The sequence below is a fragment of the Eubalaena glacialis genome, chromosome 1, assembly GCF_028564815.1.
Source record: "Eubalaena glacialis isolate mEubGla1 chromosome 1, mEubGla1.1.hap2.+ XY, whole genome shotgun sequence".
NCBI lineage: Eukaryota > Metazoa > Chordata > Mammalia > Artiodactyla > Balaenidae > Eubalaena > Eubalaena glacialis.
The window spans coordinates 11,867,466-11,880,003 of NC_083716.1; the positions used below are offsets into that span (position 1 = coordinate 11,867,466).

Consider the following 12,538-nt stretch of genomic DNA (forward strand, 5'->3'; position numbering starts at 1 on the left):
CACCGCACTGGGGGCATCCCTGTGCTACAGGATGGTGATGCAAGTAGTGATCCTGATGACCCCAGATTATAAAGCAAAACTTAAATTGTGGTCAGCGTGTTCACTGAAGAATGTGTTAGGCGTTTTAATAAGAATTTCATCATAAATGATATCTTTTTAAAAAAATTATTTATTTATTTGTTTGTTTATTTATTTATTTATTTATTTGGCTGCGCCGGGTCTTAGTTGAGGCACGTGGGATCTGCATTGCAGCGTGTGGGATCTTTAATTGCGGCCTGAGGGATCTAGTTCCCTGACCAGGGATCGAACCCGGGCCCCCTGCGTTGGGAGCGTGGAGTCTTAAAGCTGGACCACCAGGGAAGTCCCTATAAATGATATCTTAAGAGAAGTTTGGGGCTTCCCTGGTGGCGCAGTGGTTGAGAATCTGCCTGCCAATACAGAGGACACGGGTTCGAGCCCTGGTCCGGGAAGATCCCACATGCCGCGGAGCAACTAGGCCCGTGAGCCACAATTACTGAGCCTGCGCGTCTGGAGCCTGTGCTCCCCAACAAGAGAGGCCGCGACAGTGAAAGGCCCGCGCACCGCGATGAAGAGTGGTCCCCACTTGCCGTAACTAGAGAAAGCCCTCGCACAGAAACGAAGACCTAACACAGCCATAAATAAAATAAATAAATAAATAATTAATTAAAAAAAAAAAAAAAAAGAGAAGTTTTGGGGCTTAAAACTTTGTTACCTGGAAAATTCATAATTAGAGAGACTGTTCTCTGATTTAATCCTGCTCTGCCAACGTGGCCCAGTTGTGTGCCCGGCACGTGCAGGTAAAGCCAGGTGAGGTGAGGGTAGTACTGAGGGCATCTCCCTGGAACTTTAACCTACAGTCAAAGGCTGCTGTTGGACAATTTTAAGTTGTGGGAAGCAGGAAGGAGGAGGTGATCGTACAAAGAGCTGATTTCTTCAATGAATTGCACTTCACTGCAGTGGCTTTTTGTCTTAAAAACTCCCCTGGGAGGTCTAGTTCAGTTCTGGTTGATTTGCTGGTGTGTGAACTTGTTTTTTCTTTCATTCCTTTATGCTATAAATATTGATGCAGGGCCTCCTATGTACCAGGAACTGTGCTAGGAACTGTGTGTGCAGTGAGGAAATCAGCACCTGTCCACCCAAGAGGATAGACAGAGATAAATGCTCAGAAGGGGGTACAACAGATGACGGGCTAAGAGTGACCGAGAGGGGCCTATTTTGGGTCTAGTGGTCAGGGAGGACTCCTTGAAGAGATGCCTGAGATCTGAGTGGCAAGGGGGAGCTGGGTGAGAAGACTTGGGGGCAGGACCTTCCAGGGAGAGCCAATGGCAGTTGCAAAGGCCCTGGGGCAGGAATCCACTGGGTATGTGGCTGCAGTGGAGTGAGGGAGGGAGACGAAGAAGCTAAGTTGGGAGGAACTGGCTGGGGTTAGGCCCTGAGGCCATGGCAACCAGTTTAATTTCAACGGTGACTATTTATAGAGTGTACCGGCTGGGCTCATAAGGTTTGGTCCTCTTGAAAGCCAGGCACCTTGGCTCTGATCCCCAGCTCTGGCTGTGCCCGTCCCTCATCAGCCAGGCAAGAGAATGCAGATGACTCGGTGCAGAGCCATCTCTGCTACTAGAAACTCAGCTGCGAACCCGCAGTCTCCTGACCATGGCTCACTGTTTGTACCCGGATGACCTAACCCCCTGCCCCCTCCCTTACCCCTCCCTGCCCATCACTTCCTGGACGCTGAGCTCAGATTTACTGTCACTGTCACCGTATGTTAAGTTAGGCCGGAGGGGGAAGTGGGAGCTCATGTTCCAGGACTGCCTCCATCTGACCCCAGGTGGGTCCTGTTTCTTGGTGTGGCTTCTGTGGCCTCATCGGTTAACGTGGGGCTTTCGGCAAACACGGCTGCCTCTCCAAGCAGCAAAACAGTCCACAAGCCTTCAATGCCCCATTTAATTAATTAATTAATTAATTAATTAACTTATTTATTTTTGGCTGCGTTGGGTCTTCTTTGCTGTGCACAGGCTTTCTCTAGTTGCGGTGAGCGGGGGCTACTCTTCGTTGTGGTACATGGGCTTCTCACTGCGGTGGCTTCTCTTGTTGGGGAGCACGGGCTTCGGTAGTTGTGGCTCGCAGGCTCTAGAGCGCAGGCTCAGTAGTTGTGGCGCACGGGGTTAGTTGCTCCGCGGCATGTGGGATCTCCCCGGACCAGAGCTTGAACCCGTGTCCCCTGCATTGGCAGGCAGATTCTTAACCACTGCACCACCAGGGAAGTCCCAATGCCCCATTTTAAAAAGTTGCTCCCTGATGGCCATAACCTTGTTTCCGTAGAGCGGACTTTTCTTTGACTTTAGAATTTAGCAGTTTTGAAACTTTGGCTAAGATGCCATCCCTCCCTGAGCCTCAGTTTCCTCATTTGTGAAATGCAGGTTATGGTAAGGCAGTTGTGAGGATGAAATGCGCTCATGTCTGTGAAACACTGACTTGGTGCAGCGCCTGGCGTGCAGCCAGCCCTCCACAGGTGTTAACTGTGCATGTCCTTTAAATTGTCTTAATGCAGTAGTTCTTAACTGGGGGTGATTTTGCCCCTCGTGGGACATGGGGCAATGTCTGCAGACATTCTCGGTTGTCATGATCGGAGTGGGGGGGCGCTCCTGGCACCTAATGGGCAGAGGCCAGGTTGCTGTCAAAACACCCTACAATGCACAGGACAGCCCTGACCGTCCCCCGCCCCCCCAGCCACGACCCCCTACACACACACGTATCTGGTCCAAAACGTCAGTGGTGCCCAGGTGGAGAAACCCTGGCTCAACGTAACTTTCAGAAATGTAGCAGAATCCACGTGCCTTACCCTGGCTGGGTCCCCACCTTTTAAAAAGCACCAAATAATGTCTATGTCAGTTTTCTACACTTCAGTGAATTCTGGGAAAACATTAAGGCGGAACCTCTTCACAGTTTACACCGCGCTTTTGTGTGTGCATCTCATCTGACTATCAAGTAGTCTTGGGGAAGGTGGAACCTGGCACCTCACTTTATGGGAGAAAGTTCCCTTGAGGGGAAGGTGACCTGACTGGCCTGAGGTCCCAGAGCTGGAAGAGGGGAAACGGGGCGTGAACCCAGCGCTTCTGGTTCAGCCGGACTCTTCCTGCCACACTGAGGCCCATGATCCACGGGAAGCAGTGGTGTTTGTTCTTACTGTTCTCCTTCTGGTCTGTGCCGCCATCTTCCTTTCCTGGGCGCTGGGACAGCAGCATGGTCTTTGGCGATTAAAGACCAACCAACGCTCTTACCTTCTTCTCCTTTCCCACCTTCGCCTCCCTTGCTCAGTTGTGCTCTCCTGTACCTCCAGCCCTGGCTGATTCTAGAATATTCCCATCAGTCACTAAGGCACTGAGAGTGACCCACGACATGAAGGGATCAAATTAGTCACAGCAGCCTAACATGTACAAGAAATGACAACGCCGGTCTGTTCTGGCCCTGTCAGCTTGGTGGCCTGGACACATGTGTCCTGCTCAGCTACATGGCTAGAACTCCAGGGAGGAAGGCCAGCACAGGAACCCGCTAAGCCAGCACTAGCCACGAGCACATCCTGTTACTGCCTTGCCCAGGATTCTGGACAAGTTAATTTTTTAAATTATTTTTAATTGTTAAATTACTACATGCATTGTTAAGATGAAGAGAAGAAAATTCACATAATCCAGGAGGAGATGAAATGAAAAGCTAAAATCCCCCAGTTCCTGCCTCTTCCCTCTCACTTTCTGCCTTACGTTGTGTATCCTTCCAGACCCTTCCCCGAAGGTTTGAAACGGAACACTTTGAAATCTCCTCAGTGACTTGAGGTTGTGCCATATGAAAGATTTAAAACAGAATTCTGCTCCTGCAAGTTTCTGGGTGCCAATTTACACACCTTTCTTGCTCTGAAGCCTCTGGTTTGAATTCCACAGCGTAGAATGATGGGTTCCCTGGAATAGCAAGGAGATTGGAGAAGAGGGAAGGGTCAAGGTGATTGCTCTCTCGGACCATGAAAGAGAAGCCTGCAGGTTTGAGGGGGGCATTCTTCTTCCATAAATCTTAGGGACCCCAGTGCCTACACTTACTGCAGATTTTGAGTGTTGCCAGGATGCCCTCACCCAGGCTTCGGGGTTGGTGCTACGTCTGGTCTGGGGAGGGCAGAGTGGAGGTGGTTTTCTCCCCTGAAAAGGAAGTCCTCAACCTCTGATGTTTAAAAAAAATCGAAAGACTTCAGTGAGATGTCAGCACTCCCAGCCACATCCTTGACAGCGAAAGGAACCATGCACCAGGCCCCTTTTTAGCAGTGTTGTTTCTTTGAATTTCCCCAGAACCCAAGAAATGAGAAGCGCTTCCTTTGTAGACCTCAGTAAGAAGGGCTGGGCCAGCTGGTGAGGACCCAGGGGTGGGGGGGAGGGGCTGCCACGCCTACTGGGGTCGTCTAGGAGTCCACTCCCTACCCTAGCCCCTCGATTCTCCAAGTCTGCGTGCGGTGGGAGCTGGAACCGGACTTACTGGGCACCTCAGTCTTGGTGCCAGCTGCCTTTTGCTCTCAACGGTCAAGGCCAGTCCAGAGAATGACGTGTTCCAACGGGCAAAGCCAGAAAGAGCGGTTCGTGGGTTTTCATTCAAGTGGAAGGAGCATTGGATCCTGGCGTTTGCCATGGCCCTCTGGCTTCTGAGGGTGGGGAGGGAAGGACAGCATTTAAAATACTTTTATTTTGTTGTGTTTTTTTTTACAACTTTAAAATGGTGTTTAGGGGAAGAAGAGGGGGTGGGGGACGGGTGCCAGATAGCATTGAACTTTCTCCCTGATGGCCAAAGGCGAAAATAAAACGCCTTCACCCCACGTAGAAAGCATGTCATTTCAGCTTTGGATTTGAGTATTAAGGACTCCAGGAACAAGTGGACAAATCGCCCCCTCCCCACCCCGCAGCAGTGAGACAGCACCAAACCCATGGGTGTGCGAGGGGATTGCTCCCCGGGCAGGGGTCTCTGTCTCTGTCCGTGTTTGGCCTCTTCCTGGATTCCTGCTCTCACCCTGGCACGGCGTCCACCTCGGCGGGGGGCCTGTCCAGGAAGCAAGAGCACTGTCTAGGTGACAGAACCTTCTGTGTGGCCTTCCCTGGTGCTTTGGGACAAGGGCTGACCTGAGCTTTATCTTCTTACTTGCTCTCTGCCAGCTGCCCTCAGGCCTTCTCCCCCATCCCCTGGGGGAGCGCACCCCATTCCCCCATCCCCAAAGGGGGCGATGATCTTTGATCAGGGGTGGGGACGTCCCCATCTGCGCCTGGCCCCAGCAGCCTCTGCAGCGCCCCGCTGATCCTTGCCTGAGGGCTGGATGTGGAGGCTGGTTTTCTTCACGCTTTGTGTCTGTCCGTGTGGTGTGAAAGCATGTCTGAGGTCTAGGTGTGCAGTTGCATTCTAGAACTACAATTCATGGACAGTTATGTGTTCTTTCAGTCCTTTTCATGTAAAAACTAAACCAGGTTCTTGAAGCAAATATGAAATCCCATTAATAAAATTTTCTGTTGCAGTAAAGGATTCATGTTTTTTCCTCCTGGTACCCAGTTGAAATAACATGGTGGAGGGCTTTGAAGAGGAGGTAGGATGCGTGTTTAGTTTAGGTCTCTAATGGCCTTGTCCCCTAAGACGGGTTAAAAGATTGATTAGGCTTGAAATGCACTTGATCGAGACAGGGATGAAACCTTCACGGAGGGGCCCTCAAGGCTGGTTAAGCTTCTCATTGTCTATATGGATGAATATGCGTCCGTGAGGGAGTCCTTTTCTGGAGCAGCAGACTCGGAATAGTCTCAAATTGAAGCACCACGTGGATATTTTCCTTTGCAGAAAGGGGCACGCTAATCAGTCGCGCGGTCTGGGATCTGGGGAGGGCGGGGCGTCTTGTATAACGACTTTGAGTGGGGGGAACCTCCTGGCAGGAAGACCCCCTTCTCTGTTTTCACTTCGAGTCCCACCGCCAGCAGCCTGAGGGTTGGCTCCCAAGGTCACGACACTAAGCAATTTACAGTCCTGGCGTCCAGCCCCCAGATGTGGGGCTGCCGAAACCTGAAACCTGCTGGGCCACAGCTGTGATGGCAAAAAAAAAAAAAAAAGGTAGGGAATGCAACTTAGCTGCCAACTTGAGTTTTCTGCTCCGCAGGCCTGCAGCCCCGCCCCCCCGCCCACCTGGGTCTCCACCTTCTTCTTTCGCTTCCCTGCGGACAACGAGAGGCGCATGGTCAGGGGATGGTCACGGTCCAGCCCCGGTGAGGCCAGTCCTCCCCATCAGAGAGTCCTGGTTTTGTGGAACCTTCTGGAACCCCTAGGGCCATCTCATTTTCTGTGCTCAAGCAGGAGTGAGGTGAAATCAATAATTTGACTGTGTTCATTTCCAAGGGCTGTCGTAATAGATTATTGTAAACTGAGTGGCTTAAAACAACAGACATTTTTTTCTCTCACAGCTCAGGAGGCCAGAAGCCTGAAACCGAGGTGTCGCCAGGGCCGTGCTCCTTCTAAAGGCTGGAGGGAAGACTCTTTCCTGCCCTCTTCCAGCTTCTGGTGGCCGCTGGCAGTCCTTGGTGTTCCTTGGCTTGTGGCTGCATCACTCCAGTCTCTGCCTCTGCCTTCCCATGGCCTTCCTCTCTTGGTGTGTCTCTCTGTGTGTTCCCTCCTTTTCTTATGACAACACGCCTTGGATTTAGGCCCACCCTAAGTCCAGGATGATGTCATCTTGAGATCCTCAACTAACCCTATTCCCAGATAAAGCCACATTCTGAAGTTCCAGGTGGACCTAAATTTGGGGGGGGGGCACACCATTCAACCTACTATACTGACCTTTGGGGATGTTTATTTCCCACTTATACACACAAGCACTCGTTAAAGAACGTATTTGGGATCACTGTTTTTAGTTTACGTGCATTTTAAAAATTCTGTATTCAGTCACTTAACACGTACATTTTTCCATGTTAAACTCCTATGCAATCTTCATTTTTAATGACTGCCTCTTGCTCTGCCATATGAGTGGCAGGATAGCCTGGAGGTTAGGAATGTGGGCTCGAGAGCTGGACGGCCAGAGTTTGCATCCTGCATCCTCTTTGCATCCTCTTTTACTCACTGTTATGGGCTGAATTGTGTCTCCCCTCAAATTCATATGTCAGACTCCTAAGCCCCAGTACCTCAGAATGTGACTGTGTTGGGAGATGGGGGTCTTTAAAGAGGTGACTAACGTTAAATGAGGGCCTTGGGGTGGGCCCTACTCCAGCCTGACCAGTTGTCTTTATAAGGAGTGGAGATTAGGACATAGACACACACAGAGCAGAGACCAGATGACCCTGGGGAAGATGGCCACCTACAAGCCAGGAGAAACCAACGCTGCCATCACCTTGATCTTGGACATCCAGCCTCCAGGACTCTGAGGAAAGAAATTTTTGATTTTCAAGCTACCCAGCCCTTAGTACTTGTCATGGCAGCCGAGCTGACAATATACCAGCCACTGGGGCAAAACACCAAATCTCCAAGTCCTCCTTCCTTCCCCTGTGTGATTGGGGTCCTCGGGTTCGGTGAGGATTAGAGAGGATGCTCCGTGCATTGCCTGGCGTGTGGTTTGAAGGTGCTCTTAGTGGGGCTGGTACCACCCTGAATTGTTTTGCCAGCCCTCTGTCATTGCTCAGTGGATGGATTCTGTTCATTCACTGGGTGAATGTTTGTTGGACCTCCGTCATGGCCATTTGCCCCGTGATAAAGATGGCTGTGGTCAGCAGCTGGGTACCTGGTCTTTGGCCACTTTCTTTCTTTTCTTTTCTTTTTTTTTTTTAATTTATCAATCACTTTGTTTTTTAAACTTTTATTTATTTTTATTTTATTTTTGGCTGTGTTGGGTCTTCTTTGCAGCGTGGGCTTTCTCTAGTTGCGGCAATCAGGGGCTACTCTTTGTTGCAGTGCATGGGCTTCTCATTGCGGTGGCTTCTCTTGTTGAGGAGCACGGGCTCTAGGCGCGCGGGCTTCAGTAGTTGTGGCACGCGGTCTCAGTAGTTGTGGCTCGCAGGCTCAGTAGTTGTGGCTCACGGGCTTAGTTGCTCCGCGGCATGTGGGATCTTCCCGAACCAGGGCTCGAACCCGTGTCCCTTGCATTGGCAGGCAGATTCTTAACCACTGTGCCACCAGGGAAGTCCTGGCCACTTTCTTGAAAGAGATTTTTAGGACATTCTCTATCCTCTAAGCCATCTTCACTGAGCACCAACCACGAGGAGCCCTGGGATGGGAGCTGCCTATTGCCATGAGCTCCTAGGCCAGTGCCCAGGAGACCCTTTGCCGGTGGCAGTGAAGACCCCATGCAGAGATACCAGGCAGCTCACAGCCCCAGAAAATGAGACTCTTGGAATCAGCATCCCTTTTCTTCTTCAAATCTGTCCCAGTCTGATGGCTGCAGCTGCCACCCCCTGACTCGGCGGCACCAGGAGCTGCACCTGGAAGCAGTTGAGGGCTCGTGGAGAGGGCAGCCCCAGCCTGAAGGCCTTCACGGGCATCTCACACCCGCCCACGGCAGGGAGTGGCCCGTCCGCTCTCGTTAAATAGCTCGCAGCCCCCTCCCCTCACGCTTGCTGACGCCAGGAGTGCCAAAGGGGCAGCCGAGCCTGCGGTGTCCTGGCATCTCCTGGAGGCTGAGTGAGTCCTGCCAGCTGCTCGGCTGAAGCCACCTCCCCTCCTCCCTCCCCCACTGCCTCCGGCCTGGCCCAGGTGCCTCCAGCCCCAGCCTTTTTGCTTCTCTTCTTTGAAGAGCCACGGCAGGCAAACAGGATGTTCCACTCCCACACGTGGAGACTCAGACGAGACACTTGGGTCGAACCGCATCCTGCTGGCAGAGCTGGGTCCCATCCGCTGCGGACCTGGTCGGGATGGGGTGCGGGGCTGGGGCCCAGGAGGGGCACTCGCGAAGCTGGTTTCATTAGTCATTTTTCGAGCATCGTTCCAAACTGTGAACTTGGTGGGCATCTCAAAGTTCCCTTTGGGGGCTCTTGTGCCTGGAAGGGCCGAATAATGCAGGTGGTGAGGGATGGCAACACCTGCACGAAATGATAATGGCATTCCTCATCTCCCGCCTCACCCCTGGCTATGATTCTTGTATTTTCTGGGAGGTTTTTTTTTTTTTTTTTTAATGAATAATTTCTCCAAACCTTAGCAAATCAGTCTAGGATTACAAGATGGCTACAAAATAGATGGCTGCCATGGAGAGGCACAAGGTGGGAGCTTACAGAGGCGTGGTCTTTCTGAGCAGTGAGGACACCCAGGGAAGGGCAGGCAGTAGTTTAAGAGTTTAAAGAAAACCCAAACTCTGCTGAAAGCAAAATGATTTAAGCGGTTCTCCCATGGTTGAAGCCGTCTTGGGAAAATGAAGGTGTCAAGGCCGAGGTCCAGTTCTCCCAGCCCCCAGGTAGATGTTCTGAGTCCCTGGACACTATCAGACATTTCATTTACAAAGTAGTTTGTGTGCCTGTTGAGAGAGGACAGATTTAAAAGACGTTTTACCACCCACTTGATAACCCTGCCTGGCAGTGAGCAACATTCTAGAGACCCCTGGAACTTTCCACTTGTTGAGCCCACTGGTAGTGCAATAAGTGAAGGCACCAGGGTGCGCAGGGCGGATTTTCGGTCTGCAGAATGCCCTGAAAGTTCGGATGAAAGGTCTGAGAGAGATGGAGAGAGATTTCTTGAAAGAGACTGTATCCCTCGACCACCAGAAAGCGCTTCCCTTTTGCTTCTCCTCTTCCCACCCCTTTGCAGGGCAAGGGAGGAGGGTGGTGGCAAAGGATGGGGTGGGAGGAGAGGGGATCCTGGGAAGAGGGACCGTGGCTGAGAAGAGAGGGGGCAACTCTCTGAGGACTTGCGGTGAGGCAGGCGGCAGCCCTCTAATCTGTCAGGGTTTCTCCCCTCGCACCTGATGAGCGGACCTTGGAATGATTTCCTTCCCAGAGACGCACTCCTGGAACTGTGTGAGCAAGCAAGTGTTTGCATTCCGCAGCTGACCGCTATTTTCTTTAACTAAGGCCTGTTCCCGAAGCCTCTGCTCGCCAGGACTGCCGTTTCACTTCCCTGACCTGCATTGAATAAGCCCCATTTTGTTTCTGGGCATAATAATAGGTTTGTTTGAGATCTTGGATGCCAGACTTCCGGGGGTCTTAACAATATTGACATCATCTGATATGACAGTGACAGTGGCCTTTACACTGTCGTCTCTACAGAAATGGTTTCTCTTCTGCTATCTCAAGTTCCTGGAGCAATACATCCCTGTATTATCTACCCAAATAAAGTGGAAATTCTTAAAGTACCTCTTGATACAAGGGTATAAGTCAGTGCTGTGCGAACCTATACTTCCGTGGAAGATATAGATAGGTTTGTTTCGTGTGACTCTCTAAGCTCTTATATTCCATTGAGATAATTTCGTAATGACCCAAAACATCCAGGAAATCCAGCTTGTCTAGCACACGACTTACTTTAACTTTCTTTGTGTGTTTGGCATGTATTTTCCTCAGCACGTGATAGGTATTTAATAAATATTTGATTGGATGATTCATAGCCTGATTAGCCTCACCCTTCAGATTTGTTTCCTTTTCCCCTTAGATCTTCAACCTTATGAAGTATGACAGCTACAGCCGCTTCTTAAAGTCTGACTTGTTCTTAAAACACAAGCGAACGGAGGAAGAGGACGAAGATCCACCCGATGCCCAGACTGCAGCTAAAAGAGCTTCGAGAATTTATAATACATGAGCCCTCAAGACACTGGCAAGACTGGCAGCTTTCGGAAGTGAAGGAACTCACTCTCAGGACCGTGCAGGGTTTATAACCTCTTTGTTATCTGCAAGGACTGAAATGTGCAAAACCCTTCCATGGGATATGTGTATTTTATTACCTGCTTGACCAGTAAGTTTTGCATGATGGCTAATCTTACATAAAAAGACAAATAGCTTTGAAGTTTTAGTTCTCACACACACACAAAGGGGGAATAGTCCTTAAAACACTGGACAGTTGAGTATTTTACAGCTTGATTAAACTTCATGTGAGGCCACCAGGTGAAACTTACAGCCACCTCTTACCTATGAAGTCTTTGCCTTGCCTCTGTGGGTGGGTCACATGTGTCCACAGATTCACTTGGTGAATCAGCTCAAGAATGAACTGATCTGACAAACTCAGGTCACTGGGGGTTTGTCTGTCAGGTGCCTCTTGGGTTAAATACTTCTAGAGAGTAAGTTCAGTGCTGGGAAAAGAAAATTCATCACAGCCTCTAAAGATCTGGGGAGCTGCGTGTGGGTATCATCAGAGGGCTCTTATTTCTTGCGCGTGGGTTTGTCCTGGTTTTGCCCATAATCCGTGACATTTCGTGCAACAATGATAAATAGTTCATTTTGACAGAAACAAGATCTCAACCGGGAAGAAAGACAAATGGGAGACTGTTCAGGGTCCCCATGGTGATGCAAGGTGGTGTTGAATGGGATGGTGGCACCGGCCCGTGCTGATGATGGAGTTGGGGGGATGTTCCCTTCTCTTGCAGCGCATTTGGTGAAACCCTTTCTTCTTGGTGCCTACCCCTTGCTAGACTTGTTAACTCTGGGCTTGAGACTTCAACCAGAGGAAGGAAATGCTGTCTTTGGAAGTCCCCTCTTGGGTGAAGAGGCTGTGAGTGAAATCCTGCTGGGCCCAGGTACCCCCAGCAGAGCCCAAGGTCAGGCGCAGCTCCCTTCTGCTCATTGCTCCTGCCATCTGCTGTTGCCAGACCTTCTCCAGCATGTTTGCCAAAACTTAAACTCCTGTTTGTACAAACAAAGCAACCAGACTCTTTCTTGAGAGCCTTCCAAGTCAGACGTTCCCATTTGCAAAATTCCCTGCTGTTGAGCATGACTGTATGATTTATCAATCAAACCGGGACACTTGAGAGAGAAGGGGAGTGAGCTTAATCATTACGCTGGGATAATAGGCATCCGCTGGTTCTGTTCTTGGTGAAACCAGTTTGCATAGTCACCCTACTGACCACCCTCTCCTAGGGCGACCACTTGGGCAGTTCCCCGGATTCTCATTGTCCATTCACTGTGGTCGAATGCCCCCTGTCCTTCCATCTTGGGCCCGGGGAAGGGATGGTCTTAGGGAGCCATTCACTGCTGCCAACCAAACCACCCAACTGAGCATTCATCAGAAACAGCAAATGCTTGATTCCCCCCGACAGGGGGTTTTCTGCCTCCCCCAGGTCATCCCCGACATGCCTTCTCTCTGCCTGGGATGAGATAGTAATGCTGTGAATGACACCCAAGGCCCCTGTCATCTGGGAAATTCAGTCCATCTTCAAGCAGAGCAGATTGATGCACTCGAAAGAGTAAGGAATAAAAAACAACATGGGTTCTCTAGCTCAACTTGCAGTTTACTAGCCAGAAAAGTGCAGGGATGCAGACCCACACCCCCACTGCACTGTCGCAGATGCAGGATAATTTCAAGGTGCCAGGGAACTGAGCGAGCTGCTTGGTGCTCT

The 12,538-nt window shown here is 50.6% G+C and overlaps 1 protein-coding gene across 1 annotated transcript in view; it reads left to right on the forward strand.

The window, feature by feature from the left end:
- The window catches only part of RGS10 (regulator of G protein signaling 10), a 36,902-nt gene extending 25,949 nt beyond the window's left edge, over positions 1 to 10,953 (forward strand). Inside the window, exon 5 of the mRNA XM_061192754.1 lies at positions 10,642 to 10,953. Coding sequence (XP_061048737.1) covers positions 10,642 to 10,788 — 147 coding nt within the window. The 3' untranslated portion in view covers positions 10,789 to 10,953. The remainder of the gene's footprint in view (positions 1 to 10,641) is intronic.
- The last annotated feature ends 1,585 nt before the right edge of the window (positions 10,954 to 12,538 follow it).